The sequence below is a fragment of the Rhea americana genome, unplaced genomic scaffold (genome assembly GCF_003343005.1).
Source record: "Rhea americana isolate MKP2758 unplaced genomic scaffold, rheAme1 scaffold_258, whole genome shotgun sequence".
NCBI classification, from domain to species: domain Eukaryota; kingdom Metazoa; phylum Chordata; class Aves; order Rheiformes; family Rheidae; genus Rhea; species Rhea americana.
In genome coordinates, this window is record NW_028186377.1 from 585,947 (window position 1) to 612,854 (window position 26,908).

A 26,908-nucleotide genomic window follows, 5' to 3' on the forward strand; every position below is an offset into this window, starting at 1 on the left:
ACAAGCTTGTTGAGATTCTGCATACAAAGACTGTTACTTTTGAAACACTTTGGTTTAAAACAGTAAATATTTTCCCCAAGAAACTGCATTTTGATGCTGTCTGAAGTAAACAAAGAATGAATTTTGCAAATGCTTTTACTGTTACCACACAGTGCAGAACTGTGGAAACAGGGTTCTCATGAGGCTGCAAGTTTGGGTGCGGTTTAGTTTGGTGGAGCAGGGCTAGTGGTTACACTCACCACAGCTGCATATCTTCATAGCAGTAGGCAGCTTGCACTCCTCATGGTCTATTGCTCTGTTTCTCTTTGCCCTGTAGCAAGTGCATCAGTTATCCAGTAACACGCATGGGGGAAAGGGGTGATTTGAAGTTCAGCAATTCATAGTTGCATTAAACCCTCTTGCTGTAGGATGTCCCTTGCAAACTTTACCTGTTCCTAGTCAAACTGTATGTATTGTTCACTGTTCTTGAGGTGTTTATCTGCCTGCTTATTTTCTCAGTTCTTGTGGGGGCTTTTGGCCTCTGTCCCATCACAGTGAGCTGAGCAAGTTAATAGACTTTAAACCATTCAGCTCCCAGGGTATCCTGTAGGTTGTCACTTTAACTGTGTATTCCCTACCCCCAACATCATGCACCTGATGGGGAGGGAGAAAAGGTGGAGAACAAACTTTTTAATTCTACTGATGTAGTTCCTGAAAGGGTCACTGGATATTTGGCTTCTTTAAACCTACCTGTTGAATATTGTGTTGTCATCTTCACCTTGGCGACAGCTGAAACTATGGTGCTGTTGCTGATGAATTCGTATTTAAATGTGATAATGTTAAAATACTGCTTTTACTATGGTAACCGTATATGCTACTATGGTAACCATATATCCTGTTTTTCTTCTTGTAGTTTCGGCAGTCTATGATTCGACACTGAATTTTAGAAATAATGAGAATCCAACTTTACTAGGAGTTCTAAATGGAAAGAAGTACCATGCAGATTTATATGTAAGGTAAGTGATCTGCATTTAATTCCTTTTTAACATATTGAATTGCAGGACCAGCTACCCCTACCTGCCCATGTGAGCCCCTCTTTCAACAGTGTAGACATGCGCATCTTCCCGTTCCTTGTTTTAACCCTCATGGCATGTTCCAGGTCAGCCTAACAGAGAAGGAAAGTTGATTTTCAGAGCTCTGTATAGCTATTCTCCATTCTGGCTTTTTCAGCTTGCTGTGAAGTTCTTCCTTTCAGAGTAAACTTTGGGGGAAGCTTGTCTTAGGCATTGATTAGGGCCAGCACAGATGTTCCTCAAAATCCTCCATGTTTGCTTATAGCACTGTAGGTGTTGCATATGATAGAAGCTTTTAAAATTTGGATGACTTTGTCTTTGCTTAAATTGCCTTGACTTACAATGATTCTCTTCTTGTAACTCTATTGAACAAAGGAACGAGACAGTARTGTCATAGCTGCTTTATTGCAGTGTAAACAGGTATGTCCTGATTGTCAGAAAATGCTGTCCTTTTTAAAGGAAGCTAATTCAGTGCTGCTGTCAAAGGATATTAGTTAAAATATACTTTATATTATAAAATAGATGCTGTTGCTGGCATTCCTAAATGAAGAGAACAAGAATTCTTCCATGTCATAGGACTCCTTACCTGAATGAACATAATGTGATGAAAATGAGTGTTTTCAAAAAAACTTTTTTTTTCCAAAAAAGTATTTTTTTTCTAGTAATTATCCAACCAAGCCAGTTCATAAGAAAAACCTAGGGAATTAGAAATGGTGCTCAAGAAATACTAAATGTGCTTYAGCCTAATTATAAGGAGAAAAGTTTGCTTGCTTTTCCTCTCCAGTGCCTAACTGATTAAACAGAACCTTGAGCTTTATTGCTGAGGGCAGGAAAAGAATTAATTTGTTTCGAAACAGAAAATTTGCAGACCTTTACCTAGAAAGTGGCTCTAATAGGCTCAAATAAAGTGTGTTTCTACTTTCAAATACATCTAAAAACTGAAGGTAGTTCTGTAAACTGAAACTCTGCTTTGCTGATGTGGGATTTACCACAAAACAGAAAAAATCCCTTGTAACAATCAATATATAAAATATAAATGGTATTCACCATAGTTGAACTATTTGATATTCTCTTATTTCTCTTTACTGTTTTCAGGCGGATTCCGTTAGAGGAAGTCCCACAAGATGAGCAGGAATGTTCTAACTGGCTCCACAAACTGTATCAAGAAAAGGTCGGGTTTTTGTCTGGAATTTACTGATGAGCAACCAATGCTCAGTTATTTATACTGTATATAAAGTGGATCTTTGCAGTGTGCGTAGTGTATGGTGGTGCTTTGGAGGTTTGGGAGGGTTCTTGTGTGTGCTTAAAACAGGTGCTCTGTTTCTGTAGAAGCAAAGTTAAGAGAACTTAGGTCAGCCTCAGAGAGTAATTTCTCTCTCTTTTAGAAAGTTGCATAATGATACAAAAAAATGCAACTGACCAGTAGAAGAATTTATTTTCCCTTCAAGGTACATCCTAAATCAAGAAGTACTCTTGGGCTAAATGAGACATACTTAGTTTTAATGTATTAGAACTGATTTATCTCTCATTTTAGCTGGTTGGGTTTTATTTATTTTTATTACCAAAGCAAATAACTAATATTAACTGATAATTTGATAATTTACTTTCATGTGTGCACAGAGGGCATGCATTTAAGGTTCCTAATTGCATAGGATAGGGGCAGAATATTAATAACTGTGTGCTTGTTCAGTACTGCTTTTTTTCTTCTTCTCAGATTTCAAGTGCATTCTTCGTATTATCAGAATATGTTTCTCGAGTTTCTTGTTTTTATGAACAGGAGAGATAGTGGTTGTGGGATGTGCTTGTAAAGTATGCACAACACTCCTACTTCAATCAGTGGGAGTTACAGGTGTGCAAGGCACAAGAGCCTGGCTGCTTGATTTCCTGGATGGGATAAATTGATCYGAGTTACATATTCGGGTTGGAATACGGCACTGCTAACAGTTTAAAGATGGTAGTCTGTGTAGTTAAGGTCTGTTCTCCTCTCGTTATGCAGAAAAACTTTGCTGTGATTTGTTGTATACAGTCTTAAACACCATGATAGCATTTCTGTTTTCTAKTCTCTTTCTCAACTTCAAATCATGACTTTTTTGTTCAATTCATGGCCCCAGTAAGCAGCTGACTGGTGGGAATGTGCAAAATAAATGTGTTTTGAAACCTCTGTTGTAGATCTACTGGCTTACATTTGAGTGTCCTTTCCTTTAAGTTGTGCCATTAACAGTTAATTCAGACACTATATCTTACACATCTTTGCAGAAAGGTATTATTTTTAAGCCTGTTTCATGTTCCTAAGATAATGTTTAGACATTTGCAAGATAAGAACATAAATTGAATGAGTGTGGTGATTGTTTTCCTGAATCTTCCATTGCATCCTTTGCATTTTATTTCACTTCAGTTTTTCTATTTGGCAAACACTCAGTTATTTCTAGTTCAAACAGAGTGTGCATCCATCCTGCTTTCTTCTTTTTAACAAATCAGTTGATTAAGTCTGTAGCTTCCTTTTTAAGTATACCAAAAAGGAACATGTGTTCAGTTTTCCTTTCCTTTAAAAGCTTTTTCTTTTCTTTTTTCTTTTCAATATGGCATAGTCCTCTTCCTTCAGTTGTTTTATGTCAGTGAAACTCTTTATTTCACTGCAGTTATTCCTATTTACACAATCCCATGTCTCTGTAAAACCAGACTATTTAGGAKAATAGAAATTGTTTGTTTATACTGGGGAACAAGGGACAACTTAAGAGTTAAGAGTTTTGAGATAAAGCCCAAAAGGGAAGAACACAATTTTATTTCACCTTTTTGACATGTTTCTTTAAAAAGATCTTTGGCTTTTAGATTGGATAACAAGCAGCAGTGCCACTGGACTGCTGCTTTCAGAACAGAATTCTGTTTCACCTTAATGTTGGTAAATACTCATAGGATAAAATGTAAGAAATCTGTGTTCAAATTACAATAATTCATTGCAATATATGCACCCATCAGCTGTTTGTCTGTTTTGATGGTAGCACTCCTCTTTCTGCTTTAAAATAAGAGAAGGAGGGTATGCACACTACTGAAAAACAGGTTCCTGTTGTATCTTGCAACCATGAGGCATGTGCTGTTGCTTATTTTCAGTGTTTTTTGTAGTATCTTCTCAAGCCATACAAGGGAGACATAGCACACAGAARTTGTTGGTTGATTCAGGGTGAGTTGACCTTTTCCATGCTGTGTGCTGGCTGCCAGCTCTGGGATATCTTTGCCAAGAGATTTTGCGCTCTTTGCAGAGTTGCATGGCAGAGTTTGGCCCCACAAACCTTCTCTCTGCCTGCAGGTGCTCTCAGAGGCGTTCCTCAGCTGGGAGGCTCCAAAATCTATCACTAATCCCTGCTCTGTCTTTTTCTTGCAAGTCCCAATGCAAGGCTGTGGTAGAAAAGGAGGTAGGAGGAAGCAGAGTCATTCTGCAAGCTGTCAGTCAAACTGCTCCAGCTCAAATGTGGAAGTGGTGGTCCTGAAGGGTGCTATGACTCTTTGGCCCCGCTTTCCTCAAAGCGTGGCGGAATGTATTTTGCTTTTTGTATTTCAGTGAGGGATCGTACGGAACATATTAATTGTAAACCTCTTCCATGCTTCTCTTCTCTACTGAGCAGTGCTGAAATATGCTTTAATAGCCTAATTTAGTAGTAGGCCTGCCACAGATGTAGGGCTCCAGGCTGGAGAGCTGTGCAATCACAGTGATTGGGGACACAGAGCTCTTTGAATGACTGATGAAATTGGTTTTTAGTGGGCATCGAGGGATGGGACCGTTCCTATTGTTTCATTGCCAAGTCTCAGTTATATTCCTCAAAATGAGATACTGCTTTCTGGGAATCTGGCACATGTACGTTCTTGCTACTTATCACTGTCTTTCCTGGTTTAGCCACTGCTGCTGACATGATGAGCGGGGCCTTTCCAGATGAGCAGTGGCACTGTGCTCTTAGAAACCAAACAGTGTTCTCCTTCCTGACCCCAGCTTGCATTAAGCATCATGTCCTTATGCTTCTTCCTTACATGGGGTGAATTTTGTCTTCCTGCAAATAGCCAGTACTGTACTGATTAATGCCAGATGATGACAGAGGCATACCRTGGGGTGCCCTCTTTTTTCTTCTTTTTCTTTTTTATTTTCCCCTGCCTTTGCTTGAAAGACTCTCCTTGCATTTAGCAGGGACATCAGCATGCTAGCACCCAGTCTGAAGAGTTACTGCATAATAGTCACAACCTTGCCAGCCCTTGCATAGATTTTTTTTTTTTAACCTCCTTACAGTCTCAGCTCCTGGAATAGAAGTGCTGCTTGAGAATCTTAATTTGCATTAAAAAGAAAGTAAGTTTCTAACTCTTCTCACTTGTGAGAAAAGCATGGAAAACTTAGCATGAAAATACATGGCAAATTKCCCTAGGGAATTAGCACAGCTGAAAAGGGAAAGGCTGCAGAACTTTAGTATTTGGGAACAAGGAAGATATTTTTRGATTCTCCTACTGTGTTAATTTCTTCATGAAAGGAGAGTAGTCAGACCTCTGTGGTGGAGCAAAGATGAATCAAATTAGCCTCTCACAAGGTAACGGGCGTTGCTTGGCTTCCCTCCTTCTTTACCACCCCACTGTCTGAAGTAAATCAAATTTAGTAGGGACATTGGCAGGGAGCATGTTCTCAAGTCTGAAAATAGTACTTGGGTAGGTGAGATTTATTGCAGGAAGTTCTGTGTGCAGGGGAAGCGAAAGGGAATTTGGGGATGGGAGGGGATGCATCATGGGTTCAGATACTGACTTTAGCTATTCATGGGTACCATAGGCACCCTCACAAAAGCACAGAAGGCAGATAGGCCCACAAAACTCTTCTGCAGAGAATATGAGCACTTCTAAGGGCAAGGAATTATAACTGAATTGAAGAGCTGTTCCTTCTATAGTGTAAAACATGGAGCGAAAGTGAACACAGCTGTATCTTTTGCCCACTGTATAGTTCTATCTGTCTCAGACCTCTTGCTGAGACCTCCTCTACAGTTTTGCTGTCCCTAATGCTGAGGAAAACCAACAGAAGGGAAAACATGCTTGTTTTAAGCATGTCTTGCCTGCTGCCTGTAGTCATGTGCCCCCTAATGGTGGTAATGGGAATAGTCAGAAATCCTTAATTATCTCTGGGTATTACTGGTATTCAGAAACTTAATCATATATAGAAGAATTCAATTTACTAATGATTAGTAGCTCYGTGTTAAACTCTGTCCTAAGCCAGACTCCTCAAGGCAGTGTAAAGGAATCTTCATATACCATGTAATTTGTCAGAGAGGGCTAATTAATTGGCCATAATGATCCCAGTACAGTCTAGTCTGCGTGCCCAAGACAGTCATAGCTTTTCTAATCTCCACAAAGAGAGTGCTACACTCTAATTACTGTGTAATCTCTTAAAAGCTAATTTTTCCCTTTGAGTTAGATAAAATGGTAGCAGCCTGTAATTGCCATTAGATAATTAAAGAATTGTCTGTGTCAGTTGGGGTGTAAGTGAATATGAAATCATAGTATAGTAAAAATAATCTTATGGTTGCTTAGGACAACCCTGGCTTTGCCAGATTTTGGAGAACTCTCCATGAAGCATCCTTTTCAAGAGAAAAATTTAGCACTTCATTCTGTCTAAATTGAGGTTTCTTTTTATGCTAACCTAATTCTGACTATTAATTAACCAGTTTTATGGGAGTAATACAAATTAATAATCTTTAATTCTTGAACCCATAAGGAATAATTGTTTTTTTTTCCCCACTAGCCTTGTTATTGTGAGCTGATCACATTGGTAAAGGCCATACCATTCACCCGCATAGGCTTTAGAGGAGGGGACTAAATACTAAACCTTCTTAGCTTTTTTTTCTTTTTTTTAAGAAAACCTCCAAACCTTGTACCACTATGCTCCTCTTACATTAAAACAGAGTTTTTTAGTCGAAAACAATGAGAGACTCTTTAAAAAGTTTGCATGCTCAACTCTCTGTAGAGAGGTTAAACATCCAAACCTTTTTTCAAAGGRTACATGGCAAGATGAGCAAGACTATATCTATGGGACAACGAAAAGGAACAGGAGGGAACTGTGTTCTTTTGAATATGAGGCATGATGGTGTCTGCTTCCCTTYTATGTCCAGACTGCAAATTGTCTTTTTGAGCATAGTTTGGGGAAGATATTAGGAAGCAGAGGATTTAGTGTTGAAGATGTAGCCCATACACTTCTCTTGCATASCAACGCTATTTTCTTAGCGGCTTTGGCACTTGCAGGAGGTGCAACAGTGATGTTTGCATTACTGTGAGAGCRTACATCATGTTCTCTTCCCCCTTCCCCATCCTTTTCATTTTAGTGAGCTAATTATACTTTCTAGGCCTGCCATTTTCAGGTGCCTGTGTGTAGGAGAAAGAGAGGATGGGCACATCAGTGTAAGCTCTTTCCTGGATACAGGCTTATTAACTTAAAGTACAAGATTTCCAGCCATGACTTGGTCTTTGATCTTCCCCCAGGGTTATAACTGTGCAGCCAGAGAGACATCAAAGTCAAGAATGGCTATTTGTGTTGGCAGATGGGGATTTAATTGTTGCCCTCTTTTGTCCTACCAGGACGCATTCCAGGAAGAGTACTACAGGACAGGAACCTACCCTGCAGTCCCTATAGTACCACCTCGACGACCATGGACGCTTTTGAACTGGCTYTTCTGGGCCTTATTGCTGCTATACCCTTTATTCAAGCTGCTCATCAACATGGTCAGCAGTGGGTCATCACTGACGCTGGCTAGTTTTGTATTTGTCATCGTAATGGGTAAGTTGTTCTCAGATGCAAAGACTGTTTGCAGGGGTAGCTATCCTCTGATTTACTGAGRTGTACTAAATATAAATCATGAATTCAACAAAATAGCAAATATATCCACTTGAACCTGGAATGGGCTAAAAACACTTTTAAAATAGCTATATTGTTGTTTTGTAAGAGCTGCTTACTAAATTCTTAGTTTCTGGAGACATCAAAGTAGTTACTTYGCAACAGAATGCCTACAATAAGCTTTCTTTTCTTGTGTAGTGCATAACATTGTATGGTGTTGCACTCTGAGGAGATGCTCATGGTTAATTTACTCTGCTGAGAATTCTTTCATCTAATCATAGTCTGGCATGTAACCCACTGGAAATCCATAAACTTAAGATTTAATGCCAGGACAGCCTGTTGTGGCCATCTAGGCTGACCATCTATGTAGCATAGGGTAAAGACTGCCATTGGTGGTTCCTGCAGTTCCTGTGGTAGCTCTGAACTGTTGTGGTTTGTGGTTAARATAGAATATTATTTAAAAGGAGGAAGAAAAACAAAAAAAAGGAACTGGCCCACAAAAAGGGAGAGAAAATCTCATTTAGTGTCCTTTGTGGAAGGAGGAACTGGGYCAGTTTGGCAGACTGATTGTTTCTGGATATGTACACTTATTGATGTATCGACTGATGTTTGCAGAATAAGTTYTCTTTCAGAATAAGCCATATATTAACAGAACAGGTATTTTGTGTGGCTGCACTGCCTTAAGTACTGATGGCCTCATTACCTTAACAGCTGAGCATACTACAAACATTCTTTAGAAAAAAAGAAGAAGAAACAAAACTTCACAATCCTGGTATTGAGGGAACTCAGTTGCAGAAAAGTTTGAGATAGGTTAAGTACCATGTCCAGAATAGCAATCAGGAAGGCATTGAGCTGTTTCTTGCCYCAGAAGTGCCTCTAGGAGTTTCTTTGCTCTCTACCTAGGAAATTGTTCCTAATGCTTCGCTTCTGTGCATTCTTAAAAAGCCTGAATCTTGAGCAAGTCCCATCCTAATCAGGTCAAAATCAGTTAACTAATGATCTTTTGCCCCTCTGTGAGGGGTTTGATATAGTAGGCACAAAATACTCTTTCAAAAGGTGCCCACCAAATCAAGCTCTGAATAAACTACTGGGGAAATTTCTTATAAAGATAATCAGAAGAGGTAGAAGAGCTTGATTGTTTTCATGCAAGTGATCTACTTCACAATGCTTTGGGCCAGAGAAGGAGAATAAGAACACAGATAACTTTTAACATCATAATTGGTATATTCACATAAGCAGAATAGGGAATGGAAAGARGGACACTGTACTCTTGTCACCTGGAAAAAAATGTTGATACTTTTTACCCWGGAAGTGTTTCAAGTAATAAATGTAAGAAGTTCTTGGAGCAGTGACTGCAATTAAAGTACCTCTTTCCATSTGGATGCTGGGAGGCACAAGAAGTGTCCCTTCTCTTCCCTGGGCAGGGAGTAGGATTCCATTTACACTAGGGGGASCTGGAGCAGAGTGAGAATCATGGTKGGGCTGTGCCGCTCCAGAATGGGAAATGTTGGATTCAAATYCCCTTAGGTTGTAGAAAAATGCCAAGCTGGCCCCACCATGTGCTGAGGATGCTCTAACCCAACATGGGTATACAGCCGTGGAAGGGATTAGGTGTGATAACCATGGTAGATGCTACTTCCTGGACTGTCCCACTTGAGAGGATATTTATTCTGCCTGTGGAAGAAACACCAGAATAATYGACATTTGGGACTGGTCCCAGGACCCAGGGTCTAATGGGACACTGAATCTCAGTTGTGGAGGAATATTAAGATTCTTCATGCTTCAKTGTTTCCCTCCTAATTCAGCTTCCTCAGTCAGTGGGCTGGTTATTCGAATGTCATGCTCAGTTGCCTCATGCTCTGCGCGCTCATGTTCTGCGGGGACACTCATTGCATAATTCAGGGTTCTGGATTTTACCCTCAGGGCCAGATGCTTTGATGCTTGGCATAGTGGCATCTGTGATGGTTCTGGATTTAGTCCTTGTTAATTTAGTTGAATGATCCCCAAGTCCCATACCATGTTACCATTAGTGGCCTTTACCATTATGTCATGCCTTCTGTCTAGTAGAAAGGGAGGGAAAGAACCAGGAAAAAACAATGATGCTACTAAGAATGGACAGCAAAAAAGCCTTTTTGCTTTCTTGCTGTCTTGTTCCATGCTTAACTTCTTTTCTGCTTTCAGTCACAAGACTAGATTAATAAGCAGACTAACGTGAGTCCTCTTTTGAATGCAGTGATAATCCAAAGGACTTATTCTTAAGTTATTTGTAATGCTGGAGCTAACAGCGACCCACAGCAGCAGTCTGCTGCTGGAATGMATGCATGAACTCCCAGGCTGCAAAAGCACATCTGAGGAGTGCATTAAGAATGGTGCCCACTATGTGATGCACGTGATGCTGTGCCATACTTATCAGCCACATTTGTGAGATGCTGTGTGAGGCAGTCCTCTGCACAGATTTGAAAGCCCCCTGTGTTCGTCAACAGCTCCATGTTCCCTCTGTGTACCTGGCGTGATGGAGCCCAAAGTGCTTGTAATCACTGGGCTCTGCAAGACGGCGGAAGGTACTGCGTTGCCTGTAGCAGTGAATGTTGCCTGGTGAGGCTCAGCCAGCCACCTATTCCTGATGAGCTGGCAAAAAGAAGAGTGCTGTTGTCGATTATCAGCAGACGGCAGCCTCCGTGAGGCTGTGGAGGACTCAGAATCTATCAGAGCAGCAGGAAGCTCAGCCTTCAGTAAAAACAAACAAAAAGCATCCTGATCCGTTAAAAGTGGATGCATCATTGCACACTGAAAAGACGATGATTCCCTTAATACATTCTGGTCTGTATTTCAGCAATAATCAGCTAGACGCAGAAGTTAGGACATATTTCTATATGGTAGTTGGGCTCTTCACTTGATAGGCCAGATTTGGGAAGCTTATTGTATTCCATGATAGCTCATTATAGGTTGACTTCATTGCTCAAAAGGCAGACTTCAGTGCCTAGTGTTACCTTCGTTAGTGTAGGTGCAGACAGAGCACAAGATAAGCATAAGTATCCTGTGATAGGAAAGAGTGATGGGACTGAAAGGTCCTTTTACCTGATATCCTTTGGTTTATCTTCAGGATGTCGTTTCTCTTCTGGACAGCCTCTGCTAATTGTGCTCTTTTAGTAAGGCCCTTACTGGCATGTAACTGGCTATTCAGATGGAAAGAACCGTAAGAGAAGCTCCCCACTGTAGTCAAATTGGAGTGAAAGCATTGTAGTACCTCAGAACCCAGCTTTCAGATCCAGGGAATGAATAAGGGGCATATATTTAGCTCTGCTGGTTCAGCTCAAACACTTTCAGACCTAAATAAAGGAAGATGTCTCCTCTTTATACTGAGAGTGCTGAGCCATCCCCTCTTGCTTTGTTCTGCAGCAGTTTGGTTATTTATACTCATAGTAATCATTGCATTGTCCTAATATCTGACTCCTGGTCTGGGACTAGGAGCCCTTCGTGGTACTGCATGCACCACAAAGCAGTCCCTGCCCCAGAGGATAAATACTCCAGTAATTTGGGGGACAAAAGCCCCTTTTGAAAACTGGCTTTAGTTGCATAGGGCGTAGGACTAGTGGGGAGAAATTTGTGTGTTTAACTCACCACTGCTAATTAGAACTTGGGACTGATGATATTTCTGTGTTAACGCAGTGAGCGAGTCTGTCAAACGTCAGTAGTTCTATTTGACAGCAGCCTTTCTTTCCTTCCACTTCTACTTCCCTGATCTGGCTTGGCTCTAAAGAATCCAGTGTTAGGTTGCCTTTCATGTTTTGGAAACTTGCATTGATGAGGACAACCTTTGTGCATTTGAAGTATTTTATTACGGAGCTGTCAACAGCAATTTAAAGGGCAATTTTCATTCCATATGCAAAAGATTAAAGGGTTTCTCTTGTCTCTTAAATGGAGAAATAGGTGTTGCTACTCTTATGTGTCTAATGCTAACAGCATAATGGCACTGGGCTTTATGGCATGGGTCCAGTGTAGTGGGTGTTATTTGCAGGCAAGAGAGGTATTTCATCTGTAAGAAGCATGAGTAATACTGAACCAGCTTTGATTGTGCAGGAGCTGTTGTATGTCTGCTATACAGTATGCAAACAGTGCCCTTAGGAAGCCTGCTTCCCCTGATCACAATACGGTCACTGAGTCCTTGGTGACCTGATAGCATCACCAAGTGCAGAACGTGGCCCAAAGGATCAGAGCATGATATGCCCTGGGGAGAGAGGCTGTTGGTGTGTGTAGGATGAGATGAGTGAAAGGTGAAGAGAGCATGAGCCAGCAGTGTTGTAGTAAGTTTTACGACAGCAAGAGGACATAAATTGTGCAGAATTCTGCCTACGTTGATAGTGGTGGAGCTGCCGGATGATCTGTGGGCTTTTTTTTTTGTTTGTTTTGTTTTGTTTTTGTTTCTTGCTTCTCCTATATAATAGTTAAGATAGGAGCTCTATACCAAATCTGTACCGTTAGCAGAAGCCATAGTTGTACAAATTTATCCTTTCCATATATAACCTGTAAAACTTMAGTATACTGCAGTCTATATGTAGGAAATTTCTATACCCCTGCCCGCTGTGCTGCTTACAACAATCGCTGTGTGGTGCAAGCCCCAGGAAGCAGATGAGAGCAAATCCTGAGGTGTGAGAGAAGAGATGGAAGTCCTCTTCTCTGAGCTAAGGTTTATACTGAGGGATGTGGTATTGCATGTGTGTGTGTGGTGGTTTTCTTGGAGCTAAAAATGTTCAAGAAATAGATTCCATTATTGGCTCTGTCAGTTTGTGATTGCTTTTAAGTTGTTAAGAATAACAGCCCTCTTTCAACCCCTAGCTGTCTGGCAGGCAAAGCCGTTTCTGACTTAAAGTTAGAAAGCTACAATTCCTTCCTGATTTCTCTTCCTCCCCTTCCTTGTAGCGACAGAACAAGTTCTTACTGCTGTAACTGTGGTTAAAACAAACCCTCAGCAGGGCTGCATCAGTGGGGAATGCACCAAGGCCTGTGGCAGTGTACTGACGTGCCGTTTCCCTTCCCTTCTTCCCCCCAAACACAGCATAACAGTAAGAAAGAAATCTGCAGTGTTGTCTGTTCCAGCAGAACCAGATAGAAACAGACTCCCTTTTAGTCTTTCCCTTTGCTTGCAGTTTTAATTTGCCTGAACAGCCTTTTTGGTGTGCGAAATTCTGTCTCCCCACATGCTATAACAACAGACTCCTGTATGGGGAATGTAGCACTGATAGTTGCCCTACTGCAGAAGAGGTTTTTCCCTAATTGTTCTGGGATTTTTCTRTTCTCCTGTCTGTGGTGCTCATTCTAGTTACAAAAACATTTTGGAGTTACCGTAGCTGCTTGGTTTGGCAGATGTTGTCTAGAGCGTTCCCTCTGCAAGTAGTAATTTAATACAAATGTGAAGAGGTCATCCTACAATATTTGAAGGGATGCTTAAAAAAATTGCAGAAAAGCTTTTGTTTCCAAACTTGGACTTTTACAACAGCGTTCACTGTGTGGAATGGCCAGGCTTTGTGAACTCAGAGCACTCTGAGAATCTTATCTTCACTTTTCGGGGGTGAAAAATGTATAAGTTTTAGAGGGAGCAAAGAGGTGGCCATTTTGGATGAAACTGGCAGGATCTTGGTCTCTCATCCTGGGAATCAGGGAGATGGGGCTAAACAGGGTATGGGAATTGGCCACTTTTGGGATTGAAGGGGAGACAGCAGCACATAACCAGCAGCAGTTCCTGTGCTGCTCTTTCTTGTGTCCTGGTAGCTCAGTGGTGCTCATTTCTACTGTCTGGTGCTTGGAATTGGGTATTCCTCGGCCACGGCTGTGCATTTACTCTCTTCCTGAAATGTGATCCTCCCCCCAGCTTTGGGCCCATCAATCACTTGAGTTTTTCCGCAATTAGGTAAGCAGCTCTCAAGCTAGACTGGGGATATATTCATGGAGGAGGGCACTAAAATGTTGCCAGGAAGCTGCTGGGAACTAAGGAGAGAGTTGGGAGGGAGCTCAGCTCCAGGAGAGGACACAGAGAAGACAAGGCAGGCAGTGCAGGAGGAGGCTGCTGAGGCAGCCCAGCACTTACCTCTGCTCTGCTTCCTCGGGCTCTGCAAAAACGCAAGGTCCCTTCTCACAGCCCTTCCTCAGGGTGCTGCGGCCTGCAAGGTGAAGCGCGGGAGGAAGGGAGTGGGAGGTTCTGGCAGAGGGTGAAGGAGGAGAAGGAAGAAAGCTGAACTGCTGAGTTAGGTATCTTACAGTGTCCAGGCAGCTGCATTCAATCCCTGATGTGCTGTGTGGCTGCTGTAACAGTTGCTCTGATTTATGCCCTGTCCATCTCCAGATGCTGTTTCTATCCTTTCTGGTTAAAGACTTACTGCTTACTATTAGTGTCATGATCCCAGACAGCAGGCTACATGTTGGATCCTGCCCTCGTCTTCCCAAGCTCGTGGCCGTTTAAATGTCAGAGATGTTTTCTCTTTTCTCTTCACTTGAGAGAGAACCCTTTCCTTGTCCCGTTTTTTGGGGCGTGTGTTCATCCAGGGACTAGCCGCGGTTTGTGTTCATCCAGGGACTAGCTGTGGTTTGTGAGCTGCACTGAACTTGCTGGGAGCCATCTCAGTTTCATGTACAGCATGCTTTACATGCTTGCCAGCGAGGGGGGCCTGTTTTCCTAGTGTCTAGGCAGCTGGGAGGCCTGGGACAGTGCCCGTCTCCCATCACACCACTGTCCCTTCAGTCACCGTTACGGTGGTATGACCTGCTCAGTAACTTCTGCTCCACTTCAGAACAGGCTGTTTGAGGTGCCAGAGGGGAGTAGCTAGGGGAGTAGCTATTTAAAAAAAGTGATGTTTTTGCATGGTTGATGCGATAGTGCAAGCTGGGTTACAGTTGGACAAGTAAGCAAATGGTAAGAGGCCAGGGAAGTGTGTGGGCTTCCAGCTGAGAGCCTCTCCCAGTCGGGTACTAGCCAGTCCTGGCATTTGCTGCCATCAGCCCTGCTGTTTGCAGACGATGCCTGATAGTGCAGAGCAGCCTTCGTGTTTCATTGGTGAGCTGAGGCTCGGACCACTGCTGTAAAGAGCAGGGCCTTTGGCTTGTGAGGGAGTGTTCGGGGCTGTCTCATGGCAGTAAAGAAAGATGGGAATGTGAGGGTTAGGGCACGTCACTGCACCTGCAGATTACTGCATGGTTAAATTGCATTTAACTTAAACTTGTGCTGCTAAGTCAGTCACCCAAGCCCCTAGAAATAAATCACAAAATAATCCTCTTACATGGTAAGCCATTGCACCTGTTAAATCAACTATAAAGATCTTTTAAATTAATCTGGCTTTTATAAGTGGTTGTGTGAGCTCCAGTTAAGAAATGTCACAACTTAAATCTCGGTTGATCAAGTTACGAAGTYGCTCTTGCGCTTGCCGGTACTCTTCCAGGCACTTCGGTCGTTGAAATCAGGCAAAATTTCCTTCACTCRTTACACACTGCAAGTGGACATACTAGTACGTTTTGTCACTTAAATGACAAAGGGGGCCTCAGGGGGCCAGGAAAACCAACCAGCCAAAATATCCACATTTCAAAGCCATCTTTGTCTAAGGTTTGACAGGGCCGAGCACATGCTGCCTCGGCCTCTCCGTGCATCTGTGCCCCCTGCTGGTGGGAGAGGCTCTGTCCAGACTGAGGCTGGAGGGACAGGTTCTTCCTTCGTGAAATGCTGCCACTAATCTTCTCGAGAACGGAGGGGGGATCCCTTTTACCAAAGGTGAAGTCCAGGTACAATGCTGTAGTAGTATAAGGTGAGGAATGCCGTTAGTGTCTCTTTCAAAATGCTATGTGTGTGCAGAGCTTCAATCTGTCTGGCTGCAAGCAGGCTTTTAATGTTCCTTTTAATTCTTTTGCAGCTTCTGTTGGCGTCAGAGGGATGATAGGTGTTACRGAAATCAACAAGGGCTCCACCTATGGCAACAATGACAGCAAACAGAAACAAAAGTAGTGTCTGCAGGGACTGCTTCAATCCAAAGGGAACAAATGCAACTTCTGGAAACTCCTAAGTGCATATCACGGTCCTTCAAGTGAGATCAGAGGAAGGGTAGGATGAGCAAGTGCCATGCATATCTGAATTTGTGCTCTTGTTGTTTTTCTCTTGGGGTTCGGGGCTGGATTGAAAGATGCACTCCTTCGTATACTCTTCACAGCAGGTTTGCATTTGTTTGGTTTGTTTTCATAAAAAGTGTCTTACTTTTTGAAGAAAAAAAATCCAGTGTGCTTGTATGATGAGACACCCCACCTGGAAACTAACCAGTGGTTGCTGAGGTGCAGGCTTTATCTTAATGTGTTCTAAGGAATGGATAAATCTCAGAAGAATATTATAAGATGATTAAAATCGGTATTTGTCTAGATCATGCATTAACAGTTTAACAACCATAATCTGTCAATGTTTAAATACAGTAAAATGCTCTGCTTCCTTAGACCAGTATTGGAGTGAAGCAATTCTACTGAAGTAGCAGGATTACAGTGGAGCTTTTCTACACATGGAATTTATTCCCACAGTATGCATCACATTGGCCCTTCAGACGTCAGTCAGACTCTGGGTATGGGCCTGTTTTGTTAGATCAGAGACTTGTAGTGGGAAAGCCTGGACTGTAACTTGGCTTCAAGGCCTGAACAGAGGTCAGGTTAGCCACTGCTATGCCTTTCCCCAGGCATTTCACCAGTACAATACCTGAAACCTGTAATTCTTCTAAGAATAAACTGTTTAGAGTTTGGAAAAACTGAGGTAATAAATCACTTTCAGCTTCAGACACTAGGCCTTTCTAACAATGGTGGAAACAAAAAACAACTGGGTATGCTGTAACAAAGTAAATGCAAAGTGTGCATTAAAATTTATTTCCCCACACCTATACTGTTGTGATCCCAATTAATCTGCTTTTCTACCTTTTCTCATAAATTGGTTTATAGGGAGCCTCATAACATCTGATTTGAGATAATGCTTAACCAACCTCCGGCTTTTGTTTTGAGGAAAAGAGGGCAATTGGGAGAGAAACCTAGGGTAGTGGTATGGCTTGCGTTTCCCCCCACCTTCTTTTCTTTTTTTTTTTAAAAAAAAAAAAAAAAAAAAAAAAAAAAAGGCTCTCTGCATTTGGCACTCTTCTGTATTAAGTAAAAATAGTTATCATCAGCTCCCTTGAGACAACTTACTTTGCTCTCACGTTCCTAGTACTGATTCCTGGGCATTCTCCTATGTTTTTAAACTGCTAATGAAAAGGATATATAAGGAAGCTAGTGCAAAGAGCTTGTTTAAATGAAAAAGTGGAAAATGCTGGACTCCAGTCTCCCATTCATTGACAGTCATGAAAAATCTAACCTTTTAGATAAAGATACTGAGCAGTGAGTGGGCATTTTTCTTGACACTTCCATTGGCACCACATTTTCATTGCACATAGGTCTACATCATCATAGTCTAGGAATGCACAGCCTATGTTTCTTTAGAAAAGAAAGGAAGCAGTTTTAGCAGCTGCTGTAAAGATCACTTATCTTTTGCTGTACTAAAACTAAAGCTTGAAGAAACAGGGCTCATACAATAGAAAATAAATCATAACTTGAACTATGCATTTGCTGTTCAATATGTCAGATCATTTAGAACATTTTAAACATCGTTTTAATAGACAGCATCTAAAAAGCAGGTAAAGTAATGCTTTGAGTATGGGGCAGGAGGTAAAGGCCTTTTGACAGTGGAAGCAGCTAGTAAAATGTGCAGTATGAAGGAAGGAATAGGCCTTGGGGATTTCAAGGGACTAGGTTTTTGTTTTAGTTTTATATACACATGCATTCTCTATGCTCTGAAACTTTCTGGAAGAGACTGTTCAATGTCATGAACATAAATGGGGCTTTAGTCTACATTTCATATGTTGGAAAACTAAACTGAGTTGAAGCATACTGTCATGCTTATAAAGCTACTCTGTTAAAGTGCACACCCTTCTGTGCTGAAGGGTGCACCTGTAGAGGCTAAAACAGTCTAACTGGGGAAAACAGCATGCAAACATGTAGTAGCACCTGAAGGTCCAGCTATCCTGTAGTAATGCATCAAGTGTGTTAACAAGCCAGATCTGGTAACAGTGAAAAYGGGCACAGGAGGGAAAGGTCTCTTTAAGCCAGCATTTTACCCAGCAGCTTTTGTCATGGTGGTAGAAGGAACCCTGTGTGCAGGTGGGAATAGTTCTGAACAGCAAATACATATTCATGTAGTGACAAAGTTCTCAGCTTATTGCCCTTCTATAAAGCCACTGATTTAACATGCTGCTAGGAAGACATTTAACATTCCYTGTGAATCTTGATCATATCCCTCTCTAGCTGCCTGCAGCACCACCTCTCCAAGACAAGAATACCAAACGTAAATACTTTTTTGAATAAGCATTTAGAGTATTTTGTACTTGTTTCCCTGGGACCAACCATTAGAACGGGCATAAGGCTAGACATGCCAAGCGTGGATCCTTTCTCCTAGGCACTTCCAGAAGTCCCAGTGCACAAGTACTGGACCACTGGGCCTTTCTAGCAATCACTGGAAAACACAAAGCTTAACTGTACTTGCCAAAGTTAAATTAGTCCAGTTCATTGTATTAAAAGAATGATTTACTATGTCATTAGAAATCAGTGTTTGCCCCTTTCCACCATAAGCAACTGTATGTTCTACAACTGCCTTAACAAAAAGTAGTCTTATGTTTGTTTATACAAAAATAAAAATATAAAAAGCTGAAGTAGAGTGAGTGAGTTTTCTTTTGGTCAGCAACAATGAACAGTTCTTCTGACAGTTCCTAAAAGCTGTGCTCAGTTCCTGTTTGCCTACAAGGACACAATTCCTTTCAGACAGGGGAGCCTTAAAGATAAGTGAGAAGACAAGCTCAGATGCTCCTCTTTACTGTTGCACCAGTAAGTGAAGAAAACAACAGGCCATAGAGTCTTTCACCTCAGGTACTCTGAAAGCAAGTTGCTTAGAGCGACAGTCCCTCCCATCATTACTGAAAATTGGGGCAGTAGGGGATGTACCTTGTTTAAATTCAGCATAATATTTTTGAAGGCCCAGACCCACTGGGTTAGTGAACTGCACAGTGAGGCTTGGCTATTTCTGGATTTAAATGCCAGCTTTCATGGTATCTTCTCAGGAGCTCACTAAGCTGCTAAAAGCTACCCCTTAGCTGTAACAAACTAAAGATTTGTGGATTAAGAGACAAACTTTTAATATTTGGCTTCATTCTAAAGTAAGTTTTCTGTTTATAAGCTACCCCTTTTAAGGTCTAAAACTATAACATGAATATATAAACTTGCACTCCTCATTCTTGCAAGTAACAGTTATTACCTTTTTTGCAGTAAGGAGGGAGCCAAACAAAATGATCATACCTAAAGAGATGAAACAYTGCAGACTGTTTTCTTAAAACTGCTGTCTCCTTCCCACTTCCACTCTCTCTCTCCATTTTTTTTAAGAGAATGATGACAACATTGAGTAATTGAAGTACAGGATCGGACAGTGGTTTTATAAACATTTTTAAAAGCAAGTTTTCATTCCTGCCCAACAGAACACAAGAAAAATCTTCACTGATTCTATTCTTGACCATTCCCTGTTCGTAGTAATTGAGTCCAGACCTCACCTTATTTCAGACCTTAATACAACCCCTTTGTATAATATGTATTGTAATTATATATAATAAGTAAGTAGGGTAGGGAATTGCACATTACCTTATTTCCTCAAGGTGGGGCAGGCAGAGAAGCTTAATTCTGTTAATCACCTGTGAAGTGTAAGATTTTCTTACACAGCTTGCTGAACTTGACAAAATATTCACAGAACTGAAGTGTAAAAGAACTTCATTCCAGATGATTGTTTAGTCTTAAGCAAAAGATATGTGGCAAACATTTAAAATGTGACAGGACCCCATATCCCATACTATTATGCATTTATTTTTAGAGGAAGAAAGAAAAAACTTCACAAACTTACAAACAACTCCTAAAATAAACCATTTATTGAGAAAAAACTTTTTTAAAATTTCAGTAATCAGCCTTGTGCATAACAAATCTGAAGCTTGCCAAAAACAAATAAACAAAAAACAGTAGAAGTTCACAGTCAGTGCACTCAAACAGATTAAAAAACAAGGTCCATAACGCCTGATAACACTACAGCATTTTTTCGAACCTAGAGAGTTCAAAAATACTACATATTAACATTACAGTTCTCAATCAAATGAGAAACAGGAAAAAAGAACAAAAAAAAGGTATGGTCCATATACAGTAGTAATGGCACTTTCACTGAAACATGCAGCTTCTTTCAACTTGCAGACACTGTCACATGAGCAACATGTGCCAAGTAAAACATACAGGAGCAGCAGAAAAAGTGACGCTTGTCACCTGTGCAGTCTTCGTAAGTTTAACTTTTATACTGTTTCTCAGCACAGTCTTTATGTAAATATTACATACAGTAGTGATTAAAAGATACTTTGCCAGAATAAAAATGGCCAGAGACTGAGTAACTTCATTCTTCGTCTGTGCAAACCTGTGAAGGGGACAAAAGATAGTAAGTCCAACTGCCGTCTTGTTGCAGTTGGAGGCAGTAGATCAATTTCTTCAGCACCTTCACTGAACACAAAATCTTTGAAGTTTGCTTTCTTCTCCCTTGTTATAATGTCAATGCATTACAACTGTTTATACATGAATACTGATATTTGCACTAAGTGTCATCCTGCTGTGCATAGGGCAGTGTGGATAGAATATGTGATGGATAGAATTTGGCCATGGTTGCATTTGTAAGACGGATGGGGGTGATGATCCCCAACACAGCATTACTTGAACCAGAATACTGAAGTGAATAACCTGAAGCTGGAAAATGAGACAGACTCATTAACATACTGTGTTCATATTGCTTCCAAAAAACCGTATATCAGACTTTTAGATGAAAATATTCTTTAAATCAAAATTAACGCAAGAGCTGTAGCATCTTTATCAATGTTATTTGCCAGACATATGTTTAATAACACAGTTTTATTCTCAAGCATATGCTTGTTCCTGTTTTCATGCAAGTGACCCTTATCTCTACATTACTGAAGTCTGTGCAAAAATCGTAAGTGCACAGCCCTTCAGATGCAATTAGCTACATCTAAGCCTACTCTAAAGTTTGACAAGTCTTTCTAATATAAAAATGCATCTCAAAACAGCAGTGATAATTTATTTTATGATGCAAACAAAGTTTTAGTCAAATGTTTGCCAGCAACATCATATAGGCCTCTTAAAAGCTGCCAAATCTTGCTTTCTGGACSGCATCAACTTAGTATCAGCCTTCCACCAGGATACAAAGCCCTGTGGGGTATGTGTAAATGATAAAGCCAACTAACAGCCCTTTCTGATTCACATCTACAATCTTTACAGCCAAAGTTAGGAGACGAACCTTGACAAAGGGATGGTCGAGGAGCTGGCTAGCCGTCCACCTCATCTTTGGGTCACTTTCCAGACAGTGGCAAAGGAAGTCTTTCCCTTCTGGGCTCACCTTGTCAGGAATGGGAGGTTTATGACCCATCCCCACTCTATACATGATCTGGAAGTTGTGCTCATATTCATGCCAAGGCCTCTGCAATAGGTAATAAAACTGCTAAATGCAAGGTTTAGTGAGTAATTTGTTAGCCAACAGAGCTATCACTAGAGCAGTATTTCTGGAGCTCTGGAAGTTAAAAAAGGCCCCACTGCTTGTGAACTTTGTGATAAATTGCTACGAGTGGACCAAGAACCTTCAGAGGAACCACTACAAGCAGTTTCCTTCATTCAGTACATGAAACATCCTTACCTTGCCAGTGACCATCTCTATTACAACACAGCCCAGGCTCCAGATGTCCGCTGCACGCCCATGCCCTTCTCCTTTAGCTCTAGTAATGACTTCTGGAGCCATGTATGCTTTGAAACAACACACATGATGTTGTCAGTTCATACAGCAGAAAGAACAGTATGAACTTAGGTGATTAAATAGGCAAACCAAATGCTTGTTAACAGATCTGCAGTGAATTACCACAGCTTTTCTTGCTAAGTTTATCATCTTGTTCTCCGATACATTTGCAGCATAAATGTCTCAATTGGAAAAATAATAGTGAAAATGCTGGAAAATGCTTTCTGTTATTTGCATTTTTTAAAAAATAAACAGCTGTTCAATAAGGACACTACTGTTTCAGAAAGACTACAGAGAAAGACAGAGCCCCCCAAAAATGCAAGCTCCAGAACATTTACAGTTACCAGACAAATAAAACTTCATCTTTTCAGTTCTATTGTTTCAGCTGCTGAATGCAAAGCATCTARCTAAGCTTCCCTAAAATGATTCAGTTTATTCCAAGCCAGACTTTTGATTGAGGCATCTAGTCATCATAAAAAACGACAGGTATTTGCTCACCTGCAGTCCCCAAAGTACTGTTCACTTCTCCAGGCATTGTCTGGGTATTGTTCTTTAATTTCACTGAGCAGCCAAAGTCTCCTAATTTAATCAGTCCGGATGAGGTAAGAAAGATGTTGGCTCCTAGGAAGCACAAAGAAAAATGTTAACACTTGTTAAGTCAGCGCTGGACTGAGGCATAAGGACGTCCTGGCATGATACGCTACTGGAAGTTGCACAGTAGATAACAGCTGAATTTGCACTTAGATTTTTACCTGTGGATTAAGTGTGGAAAATGTTAGCATTAAAGATGATGTTCCCCACAGGGTACATCCTTACTTAGCCAACTGGAATTTTGATCAGTTTCTGTTAACACTAAAATGTACTGAAAAATAATGATAAGAAGTGTTCAAAAACAAAAGGACTACAGCAAGCAAAATCATCAGCTTTCCACACATGCTCATGATGAAAAAATACTCCAGGAATTTATGAATTCCAGTGCTTAACCTTTGTGAGCACTGCACTACAAAAACCACCAAAAAGTCAGTCTTCACAAGCTGACCTCAAGGAGTCTGAGTTTCCTGGCAGATGCCACTGTTGCCTACCTACCATATCCACCCTCTCAGTTCTACTGAGTCAAGACAGATGATACTACACAGCTGTATCATCACAGCAGATTTGCAAAGTGAAGCCTATGGCACTGGCTTATTACATATACCACCGAATGCCCACGTCTATTGTGTTCTGCTTCTAGTACAATTTCTAATGATCTACTATTAGCAGATAGCCACTCTGCCAATACACACTAGCAAAAATTACCCTTACATAGTAGAAATTCTCCACGGGGACTCAGTAGTTGGTTTCAAGTCACTTGCTCTACACAACACTGCAATATAAACAAAGTGGTTTTGATAACCAGTGGTTTTCTTTACTTCAGTATCCTGCCAAGACCCATGTTGAGAGTCAACAGAGAACGAGAAGAGCAGAAGGAGCTCAGTATGCAGGTCAGGCCAAATTCTGGATTCTGCAAGTATCTTAATGAAACCACAAGTAGGTTGCAAATGAGTCACCTGGCAGAAAAAAAAGCCTGAGTTGTGTTTTCTCTTGAGGAAAGAAGAACAGCATGCACAGAACAAAATTGCCTGCCTACTGTAGGATAACCCAAATGTTGGGGGCTGCATTACATATAGCCTTTTCTCATGTTACTCAGAAGMACCTTTCACAAATGACTCATCTGAATATGAATATTCAAAGTTTCTCACTTTTGTTCCACTCTGAACATGGGACAGTGCAGGATTTCTTGTCTACTCTTCTTTTCTATTATGGTCTCTTAGTTAATGACCTTTTCCAGTTAGCTTGGCCGAGAATACATAGAAAGAAAAAAAAATCCTCAAAAAGCTCAAGTTAAAAAAAGGCAGTGCAGGCCAACGATGCCAAAACTCTGCCTATTTCTCAGATGGCTTCTCCTGCAGTTATGAGAATGCTTGATAACTAAAGCAAGATTTATGTAGTTCAAGAGCTGTTACACATAACTGCACTAAAAGAGGGAAAAAGTCTTTAAGAGAAATAAATCCCAACCTTTGATTCCTGTAAACCTTTAAGAAGGTGTGAAAGAAGAATTATTTTTCAGTAAATACAGACACTGTGTCTGTATGTTTTCTGCTCCTGGTATTCAGGTGCCTGTGTACATTTAAGCTCAGAACTCTTTAGGTGGAAGCTTGCCAGCAGAGCTGCACATGCATTCAGAGTCAGTCTGGACCCTGTGCTCACRGGCACATGTAATGGAGCTGGGTGGACCATCCCTTAGCTCCTTMAGGAAAAATGAAGAGACCCAACAGTTCAGATGGCAGTTGGATGAAACAGTAGATATGGACAATGCATTAGGAATGACAGTTACTATGTTGTTAACTCTCCCCTTTGAACTACTGCCCACAGCTTTGCTTTTTCTTTTTCTGATGGTTTTCAAGCAATTATCATATAGAAGGTAGGCATGCTTAGCCCACACAAAGAGCTTGGGGAAAATGGGCATTAGTAGGAAATACATTCACAAGGATGTTTTGGAAACCTATGTTCTGGATCCTCAAGAAAGCATCACACAGAGTTCATGGATGGTTGGCTATAAAGTGAATTGTGCCTGAACTAAAGTCCAATGATCTCTCTTTTGACTGAATCTTAAGCCATTCTGATAACTCTGTTTGTTTAATTTAACATAAATTTTACTGTGAAAGCTCGTATGAGCACTCCTGTGTTCCTGAAAACATCTGAACGGTCAAATATGATGAAGTAATAAACCAGGGTTTCACCAGGAAAGATAAAGAGACAGAACTTAAGACATTTGCCATCAGATGAACAAGGCTTCCACTTACGCACTGTCTACTGGAGCCACTGTTTTGTAAGATCTGCCCTGGAAATCAGGCTGTAGAAAGAGTCTTTTAAAAGGGTCTCCTTTGTTAGATGAAGCCCGCACAGAATCCACCAGGACTTGCGTAAGAGAACAAGAGACTCAAGAGCAGTACTTTGAGGATCTGCCATCCTTTTTATCTTTGACAGTTAAAGTAAACGGCAACACAACAAAATTCCTATCATATGTGCTTGGGTAATAAGCAAAATAAAACTGGAGGCCATAGCTAAAACAACAAAAAGGCACAACACTCATTTGTTCCCTCTTTCCTCCTACATATATGTTGTCAAAAGCAGATCAAAAGTTCTCTATAGGATGTCTTTGAGGGAGGCAAGAATCATAGAATCGGTAACACAGAAGAAGTAACACAGTTCTACACAGTAACCCCATTCATACCTCAAGACACTCTGGACAGGCTGCAAACAAGAGCAGATATTCAGTGGCAGACTTGCTACAGCAAATAATAGCTATGATCCAAAGCATTTAAACTGAATTTATTTAGCACCCTATACCTCTGTGCCAAGTCAGTCCTGTAAGAAGTACAGTGAAAACAGATGATATTAGCATGATATTCCACGTATGCTGGTGTAAATATTGAGAGTCCAAGAGGAAATACCAAAAGCCCCACTGATGACTGTGGCATAATTATGTAAATGTGGGCAGCTCACAGCCATTCCTCAGCCAGTACTGAAGCAATGCAGCAGCCAAGTTCATTCAAGAAACAAGAATTTGCTTCAGGCCAAATGGTACCTTTTGATGACAGAAACAGCTTTAGCCTCCTCTTTTATTCAGGCTCTTCGAAAAGATGACATGCCCACAGTCTCCTGTTGAATGACCTTCCTTTCCCTATGCTAATCCTGAAAACATGWAGGCAGGAATAGCAGGTATTTTGGAGGAGATAACAAAAATGAGAATATAGTAATACTTTGATGAAGACTTCCTGGCATGGAGGGCCTCATTCACAGGTTTCTGATTTACTAAMGTCTCAGATACAGTCCCTTCTGTCTTTGCATTCATTCATTCTGAAAATAGTCTGAACACTCCCTAGGAATGTTTTCTCTTCAAAAGAGAGGGCACCAGGTACAACTTTCATGATTAATTCCTCTTGATTTGGCACCTGTAAGACTGCACTTTGAGTGCTGTGTCCTGGTTTTGGACTCTCCAATACAAGAAATGACATTGACATACTTGGCATACATAGTCAAGCAGAGGGTTGTGAAAATGGTTAGGGGGCTGGTGAATGTGTAAGGAGAGGCTGATAGACGGATTTTTTAGCTTGGCCAAGGGGGGAAACTGACTGTTGTTTTGAACTGCATAATGGAAGGGTACAAAGAAGACAGAAGTAGACTTTTTCCTCAAAGGCGCACAGTGAAAGTATATGGGACAATGGACACAAACTGCAACCTCTGCAAATTCCAACGAGGTATTAGGAAGAAGTTTTTCCACAGCAAGGGTAGTCCATCACTGGGACAGCAGTCCACAGAAGTGGCCGAATCTCCATTCCTGGAGATGCTCATAACTCAATGAGACAAGGCCCGGAGCAATCTAACTTTGACATTGGATCTGACACTGAGGTTGGTGCTGCTCTGAGCAGAGAGAGAGAGAGGGCTAAACAAGAGATCTCCAGAGATTCCTTTTGGCATTAAATATACTATAATTCTCTGTCATTGAGCAGTACAACTTCCTCACAAAAAGTGAAGTAATTGCAACTGAGGAATCTGGGTTTAGCCACAAGAGTTAAAGTCTAATACCCAGGATAAAGGTTAAAAAAATTATCCAAAAAGACTTAATCACCTTTCTACACACTAACATCAACCATTATATACAGTGATGCAAAACAACACAAAGCAGTACAATCAAGTATCAAATCAACACTGCTCACTTTTCTCTCACAACCACATGTTGAGATTCAAGGATTCAAGGCAGCTGTGTCTTGTTCCATCTTGCATTCATAGGATGGGATGCCATAATACCATCTGAAGGACTGTTGTGGCTCAGTGTACACTACTAAACAAGAGAGTCTATTTTTGAGCCCAAGGTACTTGCAGACACCAGCTGCAGGATACAAATAAACAATCACTACGCATTCTTGCCGAGAGAAAGAAATCTCCAATGATATTAGATAAACTAGCCACCAGAGATCTAGTGTGACTTTACTGTAAGTTTTCCCAGTGAGTTCTAATTCAGTCTGAATGACATATGATCATTCTCCCCTACCAAAA

At 41.0% G+C, this 26,908-nt stretch overlaps 2 protein-coding genes across 5 annotated transcripts in view; one reads left to right on the top strand and one right to left on the bottom strand.

Annotated features, from left to right (window-relative positions):
• Positions 1-18,637, top strand: part of AGPAT4 (1-acylglycerol-3-phosphate O-acyltransferase 4) — an 81,418-nt gene extending 62,781 nt beyond the window's left edge. The window contains exons 6-9 of the mRNA XM_085307411.1: positions 893-995; positions 2,148-2,223; positions 7,644-7,842; positions 15,795-18,637. Coding sequence (XP_085163537.1) covers positions 893-995; positions 2,148-2,223; positions 7,644-7,842; positions 15,795-15,886 — 470 coding nt within the window. The 3' untranslated portion in view covers positions 15,887-18,637. The remainder of the gene's footprint in view (positions 1-892; positions 996-2,147; positions 2,224-7,643; positions 7,843-15,794) is intronic.
• A 1,249-nt stretch (positions 18,638-19,886) lies between these two features.
• The window catches only part of MAP3K4 (mitogen-activated protein kinase kinase kinase 4), an 80,780-nt gene continuing 73,758 nt past the window's right edge, over positions 19,887-26,908 (bottom strand). For all 4 annotated transcript variants that reach the window (XM_085307415.1, XM_085307413.1, XM_085307414.1 and 1 more), the window contains 4 exons: positions 22,307-22,429; positions 21,713-21,819; positions 21,320-21,499; positions 19,887-20,431 (listed from right to left, as the gene is read on the bottom strand). In XM_085307415.1, coding sequence (XP_085163541.1) covers positions 20,411-20,431; positions 21,320-21,499; positions 21,713-21,819; positions 22,307-22,429 — 431 coding nt within the window. In that variant the 3' untranslated portion in view covers positions 19,887-20,410. The remainder of the gene's footprint in view (positions 20,432-21,319; positions 21,500-21,712; positions 21,820-22,306; positions 22,430-26,908) is intronic.